General features: G+C 46.3%; 1 protein-coding gene across 1 annotated transcript in view; it reads right to left on the reverse strand.

Moving 5' to 3' along the window:
- Positions 1 to 8737: 8737 nt before the first annotated feature.
- The window catches only part of ASXL1 (additional sex combs like 1 (Drosophila)), a 101860-nt gene continuing 87891 nt past the window's right edge, over positions 8738 to 22706 (reverse strand). The window contains exons 4-12 of the mRNA XM_006860770.1: positions 17604 to 17724; positions 17432 to 17529; positions 16686 to 16779; positions 16073 to 16225; positions 14701 to 14864; positions 14514 to 14610; positions 13029 to 13134; positions 12071 to 12701; positions 8738 to 11599 (exon numbers count right to left, since the gene is read on the reverse strand). Coding sequence (XP_006860832.1) covers positions 8738 to 11599; positions 12071 to 12701; positions 13029 to 13134; positions 14514 to 14610; positions 14701 to 14864; positions 16073 to 16225; positions 16686 to 16779; positions 17432 to 17529; positions 17604 to 17724 — 4326 coding nt within the window. The remainder of the gene's footprint in view (positions 11600 to 12070; positions 12702 to 13028; positions 13135 to 14513; positions 14611 to 14700; positions 14865 to 16072; positions 16226 to 16685; positions 16780 to 17431; positions 17530 to 17603; positions 17725 to 22706) is intronic.

Genomic DNA, 22706 nt, shown 5'->3' on the forward strand with positions numbered 1-22706 from the left:
ACAGCTAGAACCCACCCATCACTATTCCCAAGGGCCACTTAGGACTCCAGGGCTGGTTACAGGATTAACTACCAAGTTCATTTTCAAAATGCTGCTTTGAACTCAGAGGGTTGATAACTTTTAATTTGTAATTTTTTGTAAACTTTTTACAAGATAGTAAAGTATCTCACCGGAATACCAGTTTCAATCCGTCCATGGTCTGATTTTTATATAATTTAGTGGTGCTTTAGAAACTTTGTTTTTGTCGTTTCTGAGCTAACCGGCTCCACTCCTTTTTTGCCTGTATCTACCTAAGACCAATGTGAACCTTTGTATTTTTGCTCCTAATTTTGGACTCAGTGAAAGTGTACTGTTTACATGTACAGATGCCCCACCCCTGTGTGTTCTGCAAAACTTGCTCTCGAGGAGGAAGATGCACCTCACTCAGCTCATCTGCTTAGCAAAGCCACAAAAACCTCTCACTTTTTACCTGTTTCCACCTAGAACAAAACACCAACAGCAGACAGAACTCCAGTTTGCTGAAGAATACTTTTCTAGGCTCAGAAAAGCCTTTCCGCATGTCAGATGGCCCGTATGCCTCTCTCATGTAGCCCATTTAGGAGCAGGGGTCAGATGAGACCTCCCATAGGTCTTTGGCGGGTAATTGCATGGATAGATGAACAGCGCAGGCAGAAGTTGGCTGTGGAACTGGGAAAGGTGAACAATCCTTCCCTGGGCAGTCTGGGAAAGTTAAGAGGACTTGTGACCTTTCGAGGTCGAACCACCTGGGATTTGGGGACACCTCGAGGTGGTCAGTCCTCTGGCATAGGCATTTCAGGAAGAGTTCCACACCTGAAAGAAGTGAGGACCTCCCAGGACAGGTGGTACAAGCGTTTCTTCTGGGGAGGAGCGAGGGCGCCACAAAGCAGCATATGGCACTTATAAACCATGGGTGGCACCAACTTTGAATCAATGGCTTCACCTCAAAATAATATTTTTACAGATATGCACCTATGCAACTTAATTGTGGCTCTTCTAAGTAGCCGAGGACTTCCTCCTCAATGCTCTCTATCAAAATTTTTGTGTTAACTATATAGTGAGTTTTCCCAGTAAACGTGGCTTACTATTTTAATTCTTAGAATGTGTCTTCTCTCTGTGATGCAGCTAAATTCTGTTTTGTTTGTGGAATGACTAGCACAGGCCAACTCCCTCTCCCCCTGTCACGTCACAAAGACCAATGAGCTGTTCATCGAGCTGTTCTCTCCATGGTATTACTTGCTAAATGCACTGATTTCATACGTATGTGGAACCCTTTTTCTTTTGATTCTGTATATCATATATAAGACTGAATCTACTTAATAAACACTGAATAACAAACTGGAGGTCTAATTTCCACTGACTGTGTCCTGTCAACAGAGAACTGCCAGCTGCTTCTCTTCCTTCAAAGCAAATCTAGTTTTACACTGAACTTCCCTTCTACTGGTTGTTGGTAAGTACCGTGGAGTCAGATGCGACTCATAGCAACCCTGTACAGGATTTCCAAGGGAGCGCTGGTAGAGTAGTGGTTATGAATCAGGCTGCTAACCTCAAGGTCGGCAGTTCGAAACTACCAGCTGTTCTGCGGGAGAAAAATGAGGCTTTCTGCTCCCGTAAAGATTTACAGTCTCTGAAACCTTGTGCAGGGTCACTATGAGTCAGAACCGACTCCATGGTACTTAACAACAGGATTTCCGAAGTGCAAGAGCTAGTAGGTTTGAACCACTTAACTTGCAGTTAGGAGTCCACTGCTCAGAGAGTGCCACACCAAGAACCTTTTCTACTGGTTGTTGTTGTTAAGTGCCATTGAGTTGATTCTGACCCATAGCGACCTTGTATAGGGTTTTTGAGGAGCAGCTGGTGAGCCTGAACCACCAACCTTGCAGTTCAAACGGCTTTGCAGTCTGGTGCATTTTAACACACAGCACCACACCAGGACTCCTTTCTACTGGCAGACACTGTCTTTTTCTTGTTATCTGAACACACATAAAGTCCCGAGTAACTGTCCTCCAACAAACACATTTATAATTTTGCTTCAGTACTTCCTTCCTTAGGAAGGGAGGGCCGGGCCGGGAATCTTGTGTGGGTGTGCCCAGAGACAGTTTTCTATGGAATCTGACACATCCAAAGCCCCTTCCCAGAAGCACAGGCCTGACCTAAGAACAGTGACCAAGCAAGGCCTTGCACCCAGCTGTTTAAATAGGGCGCTGTAGGATCAGCAGTGGACTGAGAACCACAAGATCGGCAGTTCAAACTCACCAGCTACTCCTCAGAAACCCTATATAGCATCGCTATGAACTGGAAGCGACTTGAGGGCACTTAACCACCACCTGCCTTACGGAGTCCTGGTGTGGTGCTGTAGGATAAGCACTGGACTGCTAAATGCAAGGTCAGTGGTCCAGCCCACTGAGCACTTCCTAGAAATCCTATACAAGGTTGTTAAGTCAGAACTGACTTGATGACAGTTACCCAACAACACGCTTTATACGGAGCTCTGGTGGCACTGTGGGCTAGGCTTTGGGCTGCTAACCACAAGGTCAAGGGCTCAAGCCAGCAGCCGCCTCAGTGGGATAAAGATGAGGCTGTCTGCTCCTGTAAAGATTCAGTCTCAGAAACACTAGGTAGGGTCACTGTGAGTCAGAATTGATTAGATGGCAGTCAACTTAACCTGTCTTACAAACATTATACATACAAAGTTAAAAACACTGCCATGCAGTGTATATAATATAATGGTTATTCTTTTTTGTCAAGTGTTTATTGTTCCAATTAGTGATAGTTTCCATGGGAAAACATCGGTTTTACACTCATGGTTTCATTGCAATGGTAACAGTCTCCTCCATGTACCATCTTTCAACCGTCACAGTATTTGCGTCTAGTCCCTTTTTTTTTTTTGATGTACACAAAAACCCTCAGGAATATATAATCGTTTAACCAACCAAAGGGCACATTCTGCAAGCCTGCCTCCTGGTTGCCAGTACTCAGTCCCTCTCTTTCCATGAATCTAGAATCCTCAGCTGCTCTCCCTCTCTCCTTGTCCTCACCTCTGCTTCCATCTCTGGTGTTGCTGCTTCTCTGGATAGGGTCCCACATTCAGCTCATGCCTTCTCCCTTGATGATTCTCGTGTCCTCAGTTTCTGGACTGTAAGATTAACTACTTCCCCCATTTTGTTACAAAACTTCTACCTTTACAGTAGAGACAGTCACAGTTAGTCATGATAACAATTACACACTATTGAATAGTAAGAATCTTATCTCCATCTCCATTCACCAGACCCATCTAGACATGATGAAAACTATTTAGTGGGGATTCTACCTTCTCCAGCACACTCTGAAACTAAACTCCCTCTTGAAAAGTTGTCACTTTGTGCCTTTATACCACCATCCCCATTTTAGGTAGCAAGGTCTAAGCTGCCTGTACCTATCGACCCTGAATACAGAGGGAATAGCATTGATACTTGAAGTGAAGACTTCTTTCCTTCCTCTCAGTTGGTATTTTGAGCTACAACATCCATAAACATAAGTCAAGTTCATCAAGTTGTAGCAATATACACCTGTTTCTTTTATCAAAAAAATTTATTTTTATCTTCCTCTAGTCGTGTTCTGATCATCAAGCCATCGAGGCTAGGTCAAAAGGGTACTGTATGCAAGTTTGGGTGTTCTTGTGTATCTCCCCTCACTTCATATCGGCTGGATGCTTCTCTCTCAGCTCTAGCCCTCTGTGGCTATGTCCTTGTCCATGGGCTCAGGAGTGCCCAGGTCTCACTACACTTTGGACCAACCAGTACAGTGGTTATTCTTAAAACCTTAATTTTTTGAAATGGCAGATAAGTTTTTAAATGAAAAGTTTTGATCAGTAGTCAAACACATTTCTTTTTGTTGTTTGCACCAGTAATCAGTCAGCCTCTGCACTGAGGCAGTGTGCCTGGGGATAAGAGGAACAAAGGCAGGGGAGGCAAAAGCAGAAGCTGGCAGCACATCTCAGCCTTTCTTGTCCATCCAGTGACCAAAGGGAAGCAAATTCTTAATCATTGGAATACACTGTCCACCCTAAACGGCCACAGTGTGAAACTACTGGAACATACCCACCTCAGGCTGACCATGCTGGCCAGAACTTACCTTCAAAGTAAATGCTGCAGCTCCACAAACTTGGAGGTCCTGAGGAATCGCAGAGTAGACGCACACTCTGGTGGTCCAGTCTGTTAACTGTTAACAGTATACACAGGGCAGTATCAAAAGGGAGCAGTGCCTTCCAACAAGCCACTGAAACCGACTATGATAAAACTGGCAAAGCTCACTTTACTAAATGAAGGGAAGAGGAAAGCATGCATCACCAGGGAAGCTTAACAGTTACATGAACCAAGAATACTTTAGTCCTCTTCCCTCTTTGATCTTTTATATAAACCCAGGTTTTCTTAAGTCGGGGGTTCTTAAATGAAGGGCCCCAGCTGCTTACAGAGCCTGGGAACCCTTGGAAATAGTATGCACAATTGAGTATCTGCTTTCTTGTGGAGGGCCATGGGGGAAGTTGTAATGCCCATGGAAGCAGCAGCCACCAAGAAATTAAATGACATATTTGATTTCTATACTAGCTCAACCCATAGCATTTTCAATTACTTCATTTGCATGTTAAAGTTGCAGACAATGAATGGGGAAAGAGTGAAGAAATGATGCACTTGAATTGTGGTGTTGGTAAAGAATACAGAATATGGCCTACCAGGAGAATCCTGGTGTGACACTGTACGATTAGCAGTGGATTGCAAACAAAATGGATGGCAGATCAAATCCAACAGAAACCCTATACAGGCTTACTATGAGTTGGAACTGACTCACACGACACTTTTAAGCACCAGAGGAATGAACCAGTTTGTCTTGGAAGAGTGCAGCTGGAATGCTCCTTAAAAGCGAGGACAGAACTTTGGACCTGTTATCAGGAGGGATCAGTTCCTGGAAAAGGGTCCAATGCTTGGTAGTTGTTGTTAAATGCTATCAAGTTGGTTCTGATCAATAGCAACCCTGTATAGGGTTTCCGAGGAGTGGCTTGGTGAGCTTGAACTGCTGACCTTGCAGATCAAACCGGCTTTGCAGTCCAGCGCATTAACCCACAGCACCACAACAGGGCTCATGGTTAGTAGAGGGCCAGCAAAAAAGACAAAGACCAATGAGCCATACAGACACAGTGGCTGCAACCACGGGCTCATGCATAGCAGCGATTTTGAAGATGGGACAGTGTTTCATTGTTGTATACAGGGTCACTGTGACTTGGAACCAACTCAGTGGTATCTAGTAACACTTTTCGGGGAGTAGGACCCACGGTTTCTACCAAGCTCTCAAATGAGTCCATGATGCCAGGAAGGTTCAGAGTCACTGACACTCGGTTAAGCAGCAGATTATCGTTAACTTTTTGTTACTTGACTTTCGGTAGTTACAGAGATTTCTTCATTCCAGGCTATCAACTTGATGCACAGAGACAAGAGAAAGCATGGGCACTGTCAACCTTTCAAGTAGTAATCGCTTGGGTCCCAGATCCCCACTCTCCATCACGTCAAATAGCAGCTGGGGCCAGCAGATACACTGGTCTGCCGAGGCCCCTGATGAACGTGTGGGCTGCTTTCTTTAGCACACACTTCTCCCCTAGGCTCTTGCTTCCTCAAATGCAGGCTGGACAAGAAACAAATTGCTGTCTCACCAGGCAAGTGAAGAGAATCATCCATGTTTTGAAGCGTCCTGTTCCCATCATTCAGACCTGAAGTATAACAAGCCTCTTCTGCCAAGTGCTCAATCTCTAAATTTGGGACCATACTGAACTGCAGGGAGACCAAAATCCCAATGGTACCCCAGTCCCCATAGCAACCTCTCAGTATAGTCACACAGCCACCTCTTCACAGCCCCCTCTGGGGTGGTGGTGGGGACAGGAGGAATCAGGTGGCAGTAGCTGCAGACTTGAATGTGATTTCTTGTAGGTACTACTGTCTTGGCCAGGTCCAAGCTAGCCGTCACTGAGCATGTCCTCTGCATCAGGCATTACAACCACCTTCTGAAGTAGGAACTATTCTTCCTATTCACAGGATGCTCAAGAGCCAAGAGCTGGTACGTGACCGAGCCTGCACTCTAACCCCTCTTTCTCTCCTCTGGTAAAATGCAGTTAGACCAAATATCCACTTCAAGCAAAATCCAATGTCAACCTAAGGTCCGGATCCCAGATTATTAAGCTTCCTATGCTCCTGGAGACCAAGAAAGTGGGCTTTCCGTCACATGACGTTAACAATGACACATGACCACCACCAGGCAAGTTCCCTGTCACCAGTCACCTAACCACAAAGCTTCAAGAAGAAAACCTGATGGTATTTAGCAGTTTTCATACATCAATGTATGTAATGCTTATATATAAACTGGGCACCCTCCCCATAGAAGACAAGCAGTCATTAGGAATCCACTGAACAACCTCATTTCCATGAGCTGGTTGGGGTAAGCAGCTGTGGAGGGCCACAAGGTTTGATTCCCAAGAGACAAGAACTCTCCTTGTTTCAATGACAGGAGTTCTGCTTTTGGTACGCACAGTGGAAAAGTTTACCAGGGAAGAGCAAAGTGTAAAGACTGATGAAGCTAACGAGTCCTTCTGGATTAAACTCACAAAAGAATCAGCACAGTAAAGGAGGAAATCAGCTCGCATCAGGTCAATTGAGCTGCTGTGATATCTTCCTCCCAATCCAACTTCCAATCTAAACTGACCCCCCAAACCAGCGGGGCAGCCACAGATGATGACTGAGACCATAAACGTGGATTGTACAGGTTTATTTTTCCAATACCACAAGAGACATACAAGAGCAGTGCTTACTGTGGGCAGCCTTACAGACAAGACAGGGCCAGTGTCCGAGTGTACCCACACTGCCCCAAAGGTCACAGAAGGAAGAAGGTTCACACAGGCTTGGGCCTCTGCTCCCTGTCTTTGGTAAACAGACTTTTGAAGCTGGCAACCTGGAAGTGGAAAATACTCCATCTGAAGTCACTTCATTGCCAACTTCTCACTCATGCTTCAAACAACACAATTGCCACATGGGAGAAAAGCAAAAAAGACCTTTCAGGTAAGACGAGGCTTGCTGGAATCATACAAATTTTGTATTTCATACAGATGCCCTCACACCGGGAGCCTGAATTGTTTAAACAAGAACTGTCAACTCCACAAGTCAAGACACAAGAAATGAGGCAGGAAGCAGAATGAGAGAAGACAGGTGCCAGAGCACTTGCTGGAAACGTGTTAGGAGGTAGGGAGAGAGGCCGGCAGCCGTTTCGCTGTCTCTTCCCATATCTGCTGTCATGAAACAATCAAAGGAGCCTGGTGGCCCCCAGAGAGCTCGGTCCTGGGTATTGCTTAGAGGTGGTGACCCTGGAGCCCGGGGCTGCCCAGAGAAGTCACCCATGAATCCAGAAGCACTTGACACTGATGGTGGCGGTGATTTGTCACACATGGCAGTGAGCAGTCATGAGCGATTAGGGGAGAAGAGATGAGAGATGTGAGGAACAAAATGCACTTGTTTAGTAGCGTGCAGGTGACTGACCTGGGCTCTGTGGGCTGTGGTGGGTCCACCCAGCGTACTGGGCTGGGGAGCCAGGCCAATCTGGTAAGAACACAAGTTCAATCCCTCACCCCTAACCGGTGGGCGGCAGGCACAGCACTCAGTGGCTCTGACAACAGGTGTGGATAAGCAAATGACACCACTTTAATGCAATGATGCTGAAGATGTAAATAATGAAGAGGCGTTTGTGTTCTCTGTACAATACATCCATTTACAGAATTGCCAAGTACTGTGTACAACATATAAATACATGATAAAACATTAGAGGTGCATAGAGCATACTTACAGAAGCCAAAAAGTTCACTTTTTACATCCAGTAAAAGTTAAAAATATAAAAATAAGAAACACACACTGCTTTGAAATGTGAAATGACTCAGGTAACACAGGTGTGTGGAAATGCCCACTCCCATCGAGTCCAGAGTGACAGGGAGCATAGGGGGTCAAGTGGAGGAACCCACCTGCCCAACGTCTGGGCCTGGTACTTCAAGGTCTACAGATAGCATCATCACAGCAGAGACATCACCATTCCCCGGGCACTTTGTTCAGGAAAGCCTAGTCAATGCTCCAAGAGATCCTGCAGGCCAGGAGATGGTGCTGAGGCTCCAATTTGCTTCAGTGGTGGAACCAAAGCTCAAACCAACTCCAACAACTGGCAAATGTCTAAACTGGGACACCCTGCGGTCAGCAGTTGATCCAGGTCCCTGGTGGGCAATGCTGGGAGGTACTTTAACCCTATGCTGACCACTTTCTCAAATGAAGTAGCTGAAGAGAAGATGGTAGGAGTGGGCCATGGAAGACAGACATTTCTATTCAGTTCAGGTAGGTTAGGTCCCTTGGGTGAGGGTACAACCTTCTTGCTTCTGTTTCAAGTCTCTCTGGGTGTCTGGCAGGTTCCCCATACCACATCAGGCTCAGATGTCTGAGTTAAGAGTTTGGATTGGCTGGCCTTGGGCAGCCCAATGGGTTATCCCACAGGGTCCATCACTGACAGAGGGGCTTTAGCACTGTAAATTTAAGGGGGAGGCAAGAGTGCTCTTGCCTAAAGAGACAGAGACCATTATATCAATGATATTCTGTATACAGATTTAAGCTCAATCATTATCAAAATACACACACTGAATATACACTTTCCCCCATGGCCATATTTATTATCTCACCACAAGGCACAATACACAGAGCTTCGAGGGCCCAATACAGTCATCATGACAGAACGCACCACAGCCTTGGCACATGATCATGGCTTTCAGGCTGCATGCACACTGGAGCGAGATGCTCTCCACTGTGCTGCTGTCGGTGAACATCTGCAGGGAAAGGGAGGCGCTGTGGCTGGTACCAAAGTCTGCTTTGTGACTCAGCTGCACCACACTTCCAGCAAGGCCTCTGGGAAAGGTGGGAGAGCTGGAGGAATAATTAAAGCTGGTGGAACGTAGTTGGAGTTTAGAAAGCTTCCCATAAAATGCCTGCTTGATGTTGAGCTGGGAGGGGATGGAAGAAGGTTCCAGAGGCTGGCTGAGCCCTTTCCCCGGCTCCTGGGGTAACTTCCAGAAGGGCAGGTCCATGAGAAAGGGCATCCCTTGCAAGTGATCCATCAGCTCCAGAGGGCTACACCCAATTGCTTTTCTGTTCTCTGCATTCATCTTAAGGGATTCCCCTGCAAAAGTCTTCTCGGTCTTGATACTGCCAGCGGAGGCAGGAGGTGGCTTGGGAGCCCCTTCGTCCCTTGTGATCTGCACCCCACCAGACATAGAGCTTTTGCTTGGTCCCAACTCCCCGTTGGGAACCAGAGAGGGGGCATCAGCAGGTAATGAAACTGGATCCAGGGACCTGGGACACTGAGGGGTTGCAGCCACATTCCTAGAGTCAAAGAGCTTCTTCCCTTGGCCTCCTACACTGTTTGGAAGCCCCAGGGATTGACCTGCTTGGTCTGGACCTAAGGAGATGGCATCTGGAGGTGAAAAGCTTGGGGCTCTCGAGGTAGTGAGTGTCCCTGGGTTTCTGCCAGGAGCAGCAGAGGAGTTACTGCACTGGGATAGGTCTTGGGTTTCCTTCTGATCTTCAGAACTACAAGAAGAGAACGGCTCTTTGGAATCCATTTCTTCCAGTTTCCCAGTGTCAACCATTGGACTTGTCACTGGATGTAGGGAGTCTAAACTTGGGACTGTCTTGGGAAACTTTTGGGGCATGTCGGGTGCCTGGGTGGTCTCTAGCCCTGTAAGACCAGTGCTTGCTTTATGGATCTCGGGCAGAAGAGGCTCCTTCAAATCTCTCAAAAGACTGGGGCTGCCTTGGTCAATTGTGCAACTGCCTTCCCCACGATCAGACCCAGATCCCAGCCCTAAGGACCCACCATGGCTGGGCTCTTCATTAAGTGGTAGTTGAAGGGATTCGGCTTTGTTGCCACCACGGCCTAGAGGAAGAGCCTTATCTAGGGGCAAATTACCCTGCAGCAGCTCCATCACAAGTGGGCTGGTGGCCTCCACTGAGGGCCCAGACCCATCCAGGCACACAGGGGGCCTCAGCTGGTATTCAGTACTGGCGAGCAACAGGGAGTCTGGGATTTTTTGGGGACCTGCACATACACGAGACACCCAGCTCTGAGGAGCAAGCATCCCGTCTGTCCTTGTAACCAGACCTGGATCACCACTGGTTTTGGAGAGTTTCTCATTCTTGTCCCCAACTGAGGAGTCCTTCTTCACTGTGGCTTCCCCAGGGTCTGCCTCAATGCTGTCCTCAATGAGGCTGCCTTCGAAGTCAGACGCTGTGTCTGTGGATTCACTGTGAGGACTCAGTGCCTCGGTGCCACCATTGATTTTAAGATTTTCAACTTGGACCTGTCTGCAGATGCTACCAGCGCTGCCCATGCCTGGAGGTGGCACTGCCCAGAGTACGGGAAGGCTGTCAGGAAGCTCTAGACCCTCTTCGGTTGTCAACCTCCCAAGAAATGCAGGTATGTGGGGAGCAGCTGCCTCCCACTCTTCTCCAACCTGCAGCTCAGCAGATGGCACCTTTTCTCCAGTGTCAGGGCTAGACTGCGTTGCTCCCTTGCCATTCAACAAGTCTGGCACCCAATGAGCTATACTGCCAGAAACAAGAGGCTCCACTTTTAAGTCTTCTTGTTTAGTATCGCTTTCCCTCAAGGGTTGGGGGCCTGAATGACCAAGTTTTAATTGGTCATCAAACGGTCTGCCATGCAAGCAGCCAGCCAATAATGACCCAGGGGTGGAACTGGGGGTCACATTTATAGGCCCCTTCATAGTTGGAGTAGCATCCAGAACCTGGCCAGTGCCTTCTTGCAATCCAGCATCTCCCACTGGAGACTGAACAGGACCATTCTCTGAGCAAAGAGTGGGTCCTTGCTCCAACTCATCCCTCACCCAGGAAGGAGTGCCAGATTCACATTCAGTTCTAACATCTAGAGGCAACTTGGGCTGTTCAACCAAGCTCTCGGTTACTGAGGTTTTGGAGGACAGTGGTGGCAAGGCCTGGCAAGGCTGGTCCCCAGTGGGCGCAATGGGTGGTGGGGAGGCATCACCCACAACTGAAGCCGGTTGTCGGGGGCAGCTTTCCTCCCTGCAGATGGAAGCCAGGTCCTCAGTCCTAGCTGCAGACGCAGCAGGCCCACCCTGGGCAGGCTCTCCACTTAGAGGACAAGGCGGCAGTAGTTGTGTTCGCTGTATATCTGACGCACACTCTCCAGGGGTGCTCTGGGCTCCCCCGAGCTCAGAGTAGCCACAGGTCTCACTACCATCACCACGGTCGCCGCCTCTGCCACCTCCCTTATCGGTGGCCCCGCCGCCACCTCCACCCGGGCCACCCCCCCCTCCGATGGCAGTGGTGGCCGCCTCTCGCTGGGCTCGGGCCTGCAGAGCACGGGCTTTAATGTCTGCGAGGGTCCTGGCGCCAGTGCGGCCCCGGCTGGAGGGTTCCGTGCTGGGGACGATCCGGGGGCATATCTGGTAAGTGGGCTGACCTTTAACCACCCAGGGTGGTTTGATGCGTGAAAGTTGAATCTGCAAGAAAAGAATGACAAGAACAGTTTTAAATGACTGGGTGACCTGATCGAACATAAGAACTGAACAGGAAAACTGAGATTTAAGTAGTTTAGGGAATCATGAATGACACCCAGGGAATCAAATAATTTCCCGGAAAAAAATAAATAATCATGGTAAAATGTCTGTGATAGCGCACCCTTCTGACAAGATTCTGCTTAGGAGCTCATCTGTGCCACACTTCTAAATTTCAGTTCTAAGTTCTGGTGGGACTCAGAGTCACTACAGCAAAGGCTGGAACACTACCCTGAACAAAGATGAAAACTCCCAAAGGATTCTGACCAGGAGAGAGAGTGTCAAGGAGCGCTCTCCTCTAGAATGCTATCTACCCCATATAATTCACACCAGGGCCTGAAAAGGGACCTGAAGAACCCTACAACTCTCAAAAAGAATTGAGCTCCAAGGGCAGCCAGGAAACACACAGCTACCTACCCGGATGGGCGGGACTTTAGGCTCTTCTTTAGTGGGCTGGGGCTTTTCGGTGTGAACACTTTCAATTGTGTTACGAAAGGACTGACGATCATCAAGCCGGGGTTTCTTTTCGGGAAAGGACGCAGAGGCCGCCTGCTCAAAGGATTTCCTCTTCTGGTCCTTGGGCTCCTGATCCACAGTCTCCTGAGGCAAGCTGGAAATTCTGTCTGGAGCTGCAGAGGCACACGCCAAGTTGTCTGGCTCAGTCTGGATCCGGGCAGCTGCAGGTTCGGCTGGGAATTCAGGACCCTCTGGGCCGGGTGCTGAAGAGGACACACCTGGCAAGTGGGGACTGCTCACCCCCACTGAGTCAGCCTCAGCTTCTCCATCCTTGCAGAGGGGGGTGTCTGCTGTCACAGATTTCACATCCTTAGCAACTGCTGATTCTGGCTCCTGTTTTTTGTATAGATTCCTTCTAGCTCTGGTTCGGAGATCTGGCCGAGAGCGTTTCTTGAAATGCCCATCACGCTGCCGAGTGGCCAGACCCCGCTGTGGCCTTGACGATTCTCCTGAGACACGCAAGCCACTCTTGATTTCCGTCTCCTCCTGGCCCAAGTTCTGCTGCAATGACTCTTCCTTGGTCAGACCCAATCTGAAACCAAAGCCACACATTATCAGCAACAGGCCAGAGAAGGCATGTCCATATATGTAGGTTTTGTATCCAGAACAAGCTTGTAGTCAGGACAATGTCTACTGAGTAAGGGAGAGTTACTTACTCCTCCCTGGAATAATCAACACAATAAATATACAATCAATCTGCATGGTACAGGACACTTTACCATAGACAAATGGAATCTACCTTCACCAAAATGACCCAAGTGACTGAACTCTCTCCACATTACTGCCCATCACAGAAGTGCATACTACCTGTCTCAACACCCCCAAGCCCAGACCAGGAGTCATAGTACCAAGCCCTTACTTCTGTCCGTAGTAGTCTTCAAAGAACTTTTCTTTCCACTGCTCCACCTTCTTTTCCTTCTCCATTTCCTGTCGTATCCTGACTTGCATCTCATGAGTGAACTCCCCTAGAGAGAAAAGAAACCCTTTCTGGGGAATGCTTTCAGGATACTGACACCGTCTTTATGGACAGCCAAGTCTCTGATTACACTGCATCAGTTTTCAGAGCACATGTGACTTTGGAACTGTTTTTCAAACTCTTCCTATCTTAAAGTTTGCCGTCTCCTTCAGAACAAGCCTGTACTCAGGACAATGTCTACTGAGTAAAGGAGAGTTACTCCTCCTAGAATGATCATTCAACATCAAGTAACATGTTTTTCAAAAACAACAACATTCTTACACCCTATGCAGACAACAAAAGCTGCCACAATAGCTTAACTGCCTACCCTTAGAAAGGAGGCCTGCTGACAATGTGGGCCCTTGGTTGGCAGGTGGGAACCTGGATTTCAGGAGGGTTTTTAGAACCCCACCTGTAATGATAAAGGTGGCTCACAGCGCCTAAACTGTTGATGCATATAATAATGGTTTATGCTGAATACCTGCTTTCCTGGTGGGACTGTGGTTATGTGCCAAGCAAGTTGTCTATGTGGCCAGTCCCAACAAAAACTCTCACAAGCTTCATGACAGATATTTCACACATACTATCACAGCTGGTTGGTGGGGACTCCATTGAATTTACGCTTAGTCTCTCCGGACTCTGCCCACCATGCCTTTTCCCTTTGGTGATTTTGCTTTGTGTCCTTTTGCGAGAACAAATTGGAGCTGTGAGTACGATGATATAGTGAATCCTCCTAGGAAATCACTGGAACGGGGGGTGGTCTTGGGGACTTCCTGACACCCTGCCCCCCTCCATGTTACTTGCCCACAAAGTTAAGTGAAGCGAACAACCACACCAAGTCGCAATATCTGGAGCGAGTGAGCTTCTGTGAAGGTGCAACACAGAAGCTCAAAGCCATGGTACACTGCCTCCAGCTAGGCAGACGGGATTACTGGGAAGAACAGGAGCTCAAAGTGCTCATGATCAATAGGAAACACATGGTAGATGGTGGTGGTGTAAGTGCCATCGAGTGAATTCTGATTCACTGTGACCCTCCGAGGAGCTGCTGATGGGTTTGAATTGTCAAGCCTTGTGGTTCACAGTGCAATGTTGATCCTACAACACCACACCAGGGGATGCACACAATCTAGTCCAGACACAGGGAGGCACGCTTATAGGACTAGTCACAAATCAAATACTCATGTACCTCGTTAGAGCAGGGTGGCACACTAACATCTACTATATGTCTAAGTATTGCGAAAAGTGCCTATCTTAGAAATTAAACATCCCTAGAGAGACAGGAAAAGAGTTGATGAAAAATGAGTACTAAGGTTTTCAATTGCAGGAGGCAGTTACCATGTTACATGGAAAGTGCATCTCAAGCCTTTCGAGACCATGAAGTCTACCTACCATCAGCCAGGCGTTCCCGCCAGCTCTGAGCCGCATGGGTGAAAAACTCATTATTCAGGGCACTGCCACTGAGACGCAATAGGCCATCTGTCCCCAGCTAGAAGGATCAAGGTAGAAAAAAAAACTTAGAAAAGTGAACCAAAAGCCCACCCCAGAGATAGGGAGAGAAAGGGCTGCCCAGCTGCACCTGTCTGTCTACTTCAGGGAGAAGGAAGAGCAGCTGCTGCTGGAAGTGAGAAGGCAGGGCGTGGAAGGTCCGAGAGTTGATCAGGGCACGGAGGTTGGTGTTGACAAGAATGGACCCAGGTGTCTCAAAATCTATCTCTTCCCCTCGGTTGCGTTTCATTTGACCTGCAGTTTTTGAAGTAATAAGAAGCGAGGTTTACGTTTTTATCTTCTTAAAACAGCAAATGTCAACTGAGAGGCACACTCTAGTGGTAACACCATGCTGCCTTGGCTTCTCTGCACACAACCTCCTCACTCTCCCAGGTCACCCACTCTTTACTGGACAACTGTTCCTTCCCCGTTACTGACACAGCTGGGCCTGCAGCCTCTCAGACAAATTATGCCATGTTGTGTCACAGCTGAAGGAACATGAAAAACCAGGCTGGGGGCAGGTTCTCAGCTTCCCTTCAAAACTGGAGAACAGGCTCCACACAAAGTCCAAATGGAGAAATGACAGAAGTTGTGTGAAAGCAAATCTAGTTAGTGTAGTACAGAAAAATCTGCAGCCGCCTTCTGTGAAGGGACTGGAGATACGTGGTCTACTTGCAGAAATGCATGTGGGGCTGTTCAAAACCAACTGAAAATGTCAGTACCTTTCACAGAAGCTTAAGCACATGTACTTTACCTTGACAGCCGCTAAGAATAGAGCTCTTACATTGAGTTCTGCTGATGAGTGTAAGAGCAGCAAGACAACAAACCTAATTCCCACTAGGGCAATGGTTTACTCTAATTTTTAGAAGTCAAGGCTAGTTTTAATGGTTAATGTGGCCCATCTACAAAAGAAAACAAACTGTGCAGCCTTTAAGAAATAAATCCTAAAATAGCAAACAGTATACTTGCCTTGTAAGAGTCTTACTGGGGGTGGGGTGAGGGCACCCTTGAGCACTACTGAATTTGTTTGCAACCCCCAAGTCAACAGACACTTCCGCTCGGCATACTGACTTGGTTGAAAAAAAAATTCTGACAGAAAGTACAGATGTTGAGAACATATGTGGCTGGATGCTACCCGAGGAAATAAAGGATGATGGAATTCTTCAAGGCAATTTTTGCTTCCTGAAGCGCTTACTAAGGAGTACTCAAGCCAGGCACCAGACTAGGCCCTTAAAGGGCCATACAAGGATCAAAGGGGTCCCGTCTCTGACCACAAGGACTTTCTCAGTTTAGTAGAGAACATCTATACATAAAATACACAATACACAAAGTCAAACAAACAGAGAGCCACCTATGAAGTAAAAGCAGAAAGATACAGGAACTGGAGTAGAAGACATCAGCTTCTCACTAGGCCTGCAGGACCCCCCTTTTACAGGCAGAGAAATGAGTGCCAAGCCACTCACCTGTGGCCGGCTTCCGGAAACCTCTCAGGAGCGGGGCAGGGTCCCGAGCGGCCTCAGCCTGGCCACGGATAGCAGCGCTGCCCAGGGCCAGAGAGCCGCTGCTGCTGCTGGACGGGCTGCCGCTCTCGCCATCAGCGTGGCGGCCTGAGAACCCTGAAGGCACAGCATTCCACTGGTCAAAAGATCACATGCCGCGCCCATGGCTCTCAGACCATCTTATTTTTCCCAGTTCTCCCTGAGATGCTGCCAGCAATACTGGGCACTTCTATATCCCAGCCTGGGGCTGTCAGAAACCACCACTTCTGTGGTCTGGCTTTAAAGTATCACCTTAAGGACACCAAGCCACCATCTTACACTTGTACAGCACCACACCATTTACAAAGCACCTGCATGCTCCCTGTGACCACCTCGTGAGGTCAAGAGGAGGAGGGCACACAGCAGAGTCCCCCATTAAGCCTCACCACTACACTATGTTGCCTTTCAGAGGGTGGGTCTCCTGACTCTGTGGCTCAACAGTTCTGCTGACTAGAACTGGCATCACACTACCAAGGTCAGAAATGCAGGCAGAGGGAGGGAGGCAGGTCCAACCTGAGGAAGAAGCATGTACACATACCTGATGCAGATTCCACGTGGGCCCCGTTTACCTTCAGAGGAGTCAGGACAACTCGAGGCAGCATCACCCCAGTCTTTTTCTTTTGCTTGTTTGCCTAAATTACAAGAGGAAGTAAAAAGAACCCTGAGTGTCTATATGGGCACAACAGGACTCCCTCTTGATGCCTCTTTCCCAGTCTCTTGTGAAAACAGTGTTGGCATTTAACCCGACCAGTAGGTGGCACTCAGAGCAGAGTGTGCAGACCACATCTTCACCCACTGCTGAGAAGAATGCAAGGTCTTACATTGGGTTAATGTGCCAGACTGCAAAGCCATTTGAACTGCAAGGTCAGCGGTTCAAGCGCGCCAGCTACTCCCCAGAAACCCACAGGGTCGCTTTGGGTCGGAATTGACTTGATGGCACTTAACAACAAGAATTTGCTCAAGGTTCCAAAACTAGTTAAGTGGCAGGGTCTGAATTCAAACTGAGGTCTCGGACTCCAAGCTCATGCTATTACCACACTATGCTTCAGGCTTCCCTTAGATGGCCTGTCTTTATTACCCGAATCAAGTGACTGAGAGAAATCGCAAATCCTTCTGCTCTCCAATCTACTGTCCACTGTTCCTATGGTCTTCTTGGTAACGACACTCACAAGCTTATTTCCCCCATTCTTCAAATACGATCACAGTTAACTACAGAAGGAAGCAGCCGGTCTCACACCCGCCCTCATTTGTCCTTCCAGCCTCGTCACTGATGCTCCTCCCCACCTGCGAGGATGTTCTGCAGCTGTCCCTGGGATTGGAAAGAGGTCGACTCTGAGATTCTGTCGAACAAGATGCATTTGAAGATGTCTCATCAAGAGAGACTGGAAGAGAGGAAAATAAAGGTTAGTTCCTAGAAGCCAGCTAGCTCTTCACCCACCGTGTTAAGGGTACTTACCATCGTTTTCACCACTCACAGTGCTAGCTTCATTAGACCCACAGCTTTCCACATCGGCCCTGTCCTCTGGTTCCTCCCCCTCCACTGGTGCTGGGTTGCGAGACCACTGCAGGGCATCCTTCTGTGAGAGGCAAGGTACAGTTCAGGCCAACCAAGCCCACAAACCCAATATGCACACTGCTGTTGGTGTGAGCTGTCGAGTTGAGTAGAGCTGCCCCAGAGGGTTGCCTAGGTTGTAATCTTTATGGGAGGAGACCACCAAGTCTTTTCTCCCGTGGACTGGCTAGCGGGTTTGGACTCCTCACCTTTCAGTTAGCAGCAAAGCGCTTAACAACTGCACCATCAAGGCGCCTTTGTAAGCTCACCAGTCGTCCCTAATTTTGCATGTTTTGAATAGGGGGATTTAGAATATTGATTTGTTGTTGTTAAGTGCATCGAGTCAGTTCCAAACCATAACGACCCTGTAAAGGGTTTCCAAGGAGCAGCTAGTAAGCTTGAACCACCGACCTTGTAGTTCAAAAGGCTTTGCAGTCTGGTGCATTAACCCCCAGCGCCACACCAGGACTCCTTATATAAGTATTAATATCCTTTCTAACTGATCTTGTATATATATAAGGTTGCTATGAGTTGAACAATAGAGAAATGCATGTATGAGCATAAACACATTAGAAAGTATTATCACGATTGTTCATACAGTATCATTCCTAAAAGGCAAAACTATAAACAACCCAAGTGTCCACCAATAGTAGAAATTAATAAACAGTAGTGTATACACGAGTAAATCACTATAGAGCAGTAATTAAAAAAAAAAAAAAAAAGAATGACTTAATAAAGCTACTCACAATATGGAGTCCCGATGTGGTGCTGGAAAATACAGCACTGGACCGTAAGGTCTGCTTGAACCGCAAGACTGGAGGTTCAAACCCATCAGTTGCTCCTCAGAAACCCTATACAGGGTCAGGGTCACTTTGAGTCGGAACCAACTTGAGGGCACTTAACAACAACAACTCACAATGATGACGAATTTTAAAAACAAAATGTTGAATGAAAGAAGCTAGACATATAATACAAGCCATGATGATTCCATTTGTAAAAAGTTCAAAAAAAGGCAAAATTACAGTGTCAGGGATGCAAATTAGTGTCAGGTAGAAAATGATACAGAAAAGCAAGAAAACTCCTTTCATAAAGTCAGGAGAGCTGTTACCTTTGTGGAGAGGAAGGAATAAGTGATTAGGAAGGGTACAGAGGAACTGGTTGATGGCCATTTGTGATGCCTCGACCCTGGTGACAGTTACAAAGGTGTTCATTTTCCTGTATTGTATTGCTATACTTTTTTTAAAGTCTAAAAACAAAAAAGGATGGCATTTCCATAAAGGAACACTACCACAGCCATTTTGAATTAAGTTATAGAATATGAAATGCTAGGGAAATGATGATATAGCAAGTGAATTAAGCATTAATATCATACAGTATGATTCCACCATCTGTTTAAAAAAGAAAAATTATATGAAGATGTTTGTACAGGAAAAAAGACTTTCTCTAAAATGTTAGCCATCACTACACCTTTAGGTGAGTGCTTTACTCTCTCTTTGATTTCTGTTACTTTCTATAATTAATAGGTATTGTTTTTGTTTTTCTAATAAAGAAAGTAAGATTTAAACCTCAGGGGGGCAGTGAGTTAATGTTAGTAGGGAAGGTTCAACTCAGAAAAGGAGAGGAGAGTGGTTGTTCATTGTAATCAGTGTCATTGAACTGCACATGTACAAACTGTTGAGCTGATATGTTTTGCTGTATATATTCTCAATAATAACAACAAAATGAATACAACTAAAAAAAAAAAGAAAGAAAAACTGGATTGTTAAATGTGGTACCAAACTAAGTCAAACTTTCCCTCCTTGAAGCCCTAGAGATTAAGGAAAACCTAGTACCAATCATAAGGAGCTCTGGGTAGCGTAGTGGTTACAAATCGGGCTGCTAACCTCAAGGTCAGCAGCTTGAAACTACCAGCTGTTTCATGGCAGAAAGATGAGGCTTTCTGCTCCCATAAAGATTTGGAGCCTCAGAAACCCTGTGCATCAGGATCACTATGAGTCGGAACCGACTCCACTGTACTTAACAATAACAGTACCAATGATAAATCTCACTGTTGTTGCTGTATGTTGTCACGGTGGTTCCTGCACAGGGCTTGTGAGTTTGAACTGCCAACCTTGTGATTAGCAGGCCAGTACTTATCCTTATAGAACCACACCAGGGGTCAAATCTCATCAGTTAAGCATAAATAGAAATACTGCCCACTCGTTTACAATTCAAACAAATACTTTTTACAAAACCAAGTATCATTGTTGTTGCTATAAGTACCACTGAGTCAGTGCCAACTCACAGCAACCCTGGTATAGGGTGTTTTTGAGGAGCGGCTCATGGGTCTGAACTGCCAACCTTGCACTTGGCTCACAAGTGCTTATCCTACAGTGCCACACCATATAACCCTCCATATATTAACACTAGAATTTTGACAAAAAGGAAATGGGCTACTGAAATTAGAGATGCCAGAAAATAAGTCCTAGGATCCAGTCTATATTTTTTTTCCATTTCCATCAAAAATGCTTTAAAAAAAAAAAAAAAGCAGGGGAGGGGGAAGTATCAACAAGTTAATTCCAGAATATTTAAAAAAAAGAATCTATAAAAACCATAGTTGGGCTATTTGAATATAACTACATACTGGGTGCCAGTGCTGCATAAGATAAAATTTCTCAAATGTAACCATTGTGTCAAACTTGTGCGGCTCTATGGAACTGGGGGACTGTTGTAAGAAAGGCATTTACTTTTCAGTGTATACCTTTGAATTCGTTTCCTTTCTTTTCAGTCGAGGCATAACTTGCTGCTGTTAGATGTTGTGAATCAGTTCCCATTCATAGGGACCCTATGCACAACAGAATGAAACACTGTCCCGCACCATCCTCACAACTCTTGCTACTTTTGAGCCCACTGCTGCTGCCACTGTGTCAACCCATATTGTTGGGGGTCTTCCAGTTTCTTCACTGACCCTCTACTCTGCAGGGATGAGTCCTAATAATATGTCCCAAGTATGACAGACTCTCGTCATTCTGGCTTCTATGGAACATTCTTAATCTACACAAAGCGAAATGAACGGATTTTCACTATACCACTTGATACATGTATTTTTTTTATCAGTATAAATAATATTTCCATCATCTCAAAAAGTCCCCCTGTGCGCCTTCTTAGTCACTCTGCACCCTACCCTACTGAAGCAATCAATGTTCTGATTTATATCATTTAAATTAGTTTTGCCTATTCATGACCGTCACATAAATAGAAACACACAAAATGTACTCTCGTTTGTGTCTCGCTTCTTACACTCAGTTAAATGTTTATGAAATTCATCCACGTTCTTGTATTTATCAGAGTTTATTATTTGTTATTACAGAGTTGTTGTTGTTGTTGTTAAGTGCCGTCGAGTCGATTCCGATCCATAGAAACCCTGTATAGCGTTTCCAAGGAGCAGCTGGTGAGCCTGAACTACCGACCTTGCAGTTCAAACGACTTGCAGTCTGGCGCATTAGCCCACCAGCGCCACACCAGGACTCCTATTACAGAGTAGCATTTTTATATAACCATTTATTTATCTATTCTCTCGTTGATAGACATTTGGGTTATTTCCAGGTTTTGACTATTATGAATAAAGCTACTTATGACCACTTTCATACAAGACTTTTTGTGGACATGTTTTCATTTCTCTTGGGTAAATGTATAGAAGCATACCTGCTAGATCACAGGGTAGGTACATGTTTAACTTTATAACCAAGGGTGTGGTGGCTCAAGCTACCAGCCACTCTGTGGAAGAAAGATGAGGCTTTCTGGTCCCACAAAGATTTACAGCCTCGGAAACCCTACACACAGTCACCATGAGCCAGTACCAACTCGATGGCACTTAACAACCAAGAAGCTGAGTACTTTTTTTTTTTTTTTTTTTACAGCTTTTTAGCCATTCTCATATCTTCCTTTTTGAAGCATCTGTTCTAGTCTTTTGTCCGTTAAAAATAATAATAAAACCTCAGTTCATGATGAAAACTTTACTAAAACCTAAATAAATGAACATCTATACACCATGTTCTTGATTATAAAGCTGTCAATTCTTCCCAACTGGATTTGATAGTCAATGCAATTCCAACAAAAATCACAAAATGATTTCTTGAAAAACGTGACTCTATAGCTCTGAGTCCTGGTATGGCGCTGTAGGAGAAGCACTAACTAGGCTGCTAACTGTAAGGTCAGTGGTCCAAGGCTATAAGCCACTCCTCAGAAACACTATTCAGGGTTACTCAACCATAATAACTAACAGCTTGGACATTCTTGAAGAACAACAAGATGAGCGGACCCTGCAGAGTAACTAAGATTAGCGATTGCCAGGATGATCCTGGTGTGGTGTTCTACAATCAGCAATGGACTCTGAACCATAAGGTCTTCAGTTCAAATCCAAACAACAAGGATTGGAGGCAGATTCATTAACAACCTAAAGTATGCAGATAATACAACTTTGCTGAAAGTGAAGAGGACTTAAACTATTTGGTCAGTACAAGTTGCACCTCAATGTACAAAAACCAAAACCCCTCACCACTGGGCCAATAAATAATGTCATGAGAAATGGAGGAAAAACAAGTTGTCAAAGACTTCATCATTCTTGGCTCAACCATCAACATTCATGGAAGCAGCAGTCAAGAAATCAAACAACGTACTGCATTAGGCAAATCTGCTGCACAAGAGCTCTTCAAAGTGTTCAAGAGCAAAGATGCAGTTCAAGGACAAAAGTACACCTGACTCAGTCTAATATGCATGTGAACGTTGGACAGTGAATAAGGAAGACCATAGAAGAACTGAGGCGTTTGAGTTATGGTACTGAAGAAGTACCATGGACTGCCAGAAGAACCAACCCATCTGTGCTGGAAGAAGTACAGCCAGAATGCTTCTAAGAAGCCAGGATGACAAGACTTGGTCTTCTCACACATTGGACATATTATCAGGAGGGATCCCTAGAGGAGGACATCATGCTTGCTAAGGTGGAGGGAGACTGAAAAGGGCAAGACC

This window comes from Chrysochloris asiatica, unplaced genomic scaffold (assembly GCF_000296735.1).
Source record: "Chrysochloris asiatica unplaced genomic scaffold, ChrAsi1.0 scaffold00039, whole genome shotgun sequence".
NCBI lineage: Eukaryota > Metazoa > Chordata > Mammalia > Afrosoricida > Chrysochloridae > Chrysochloris > Chrysochloris asiatica.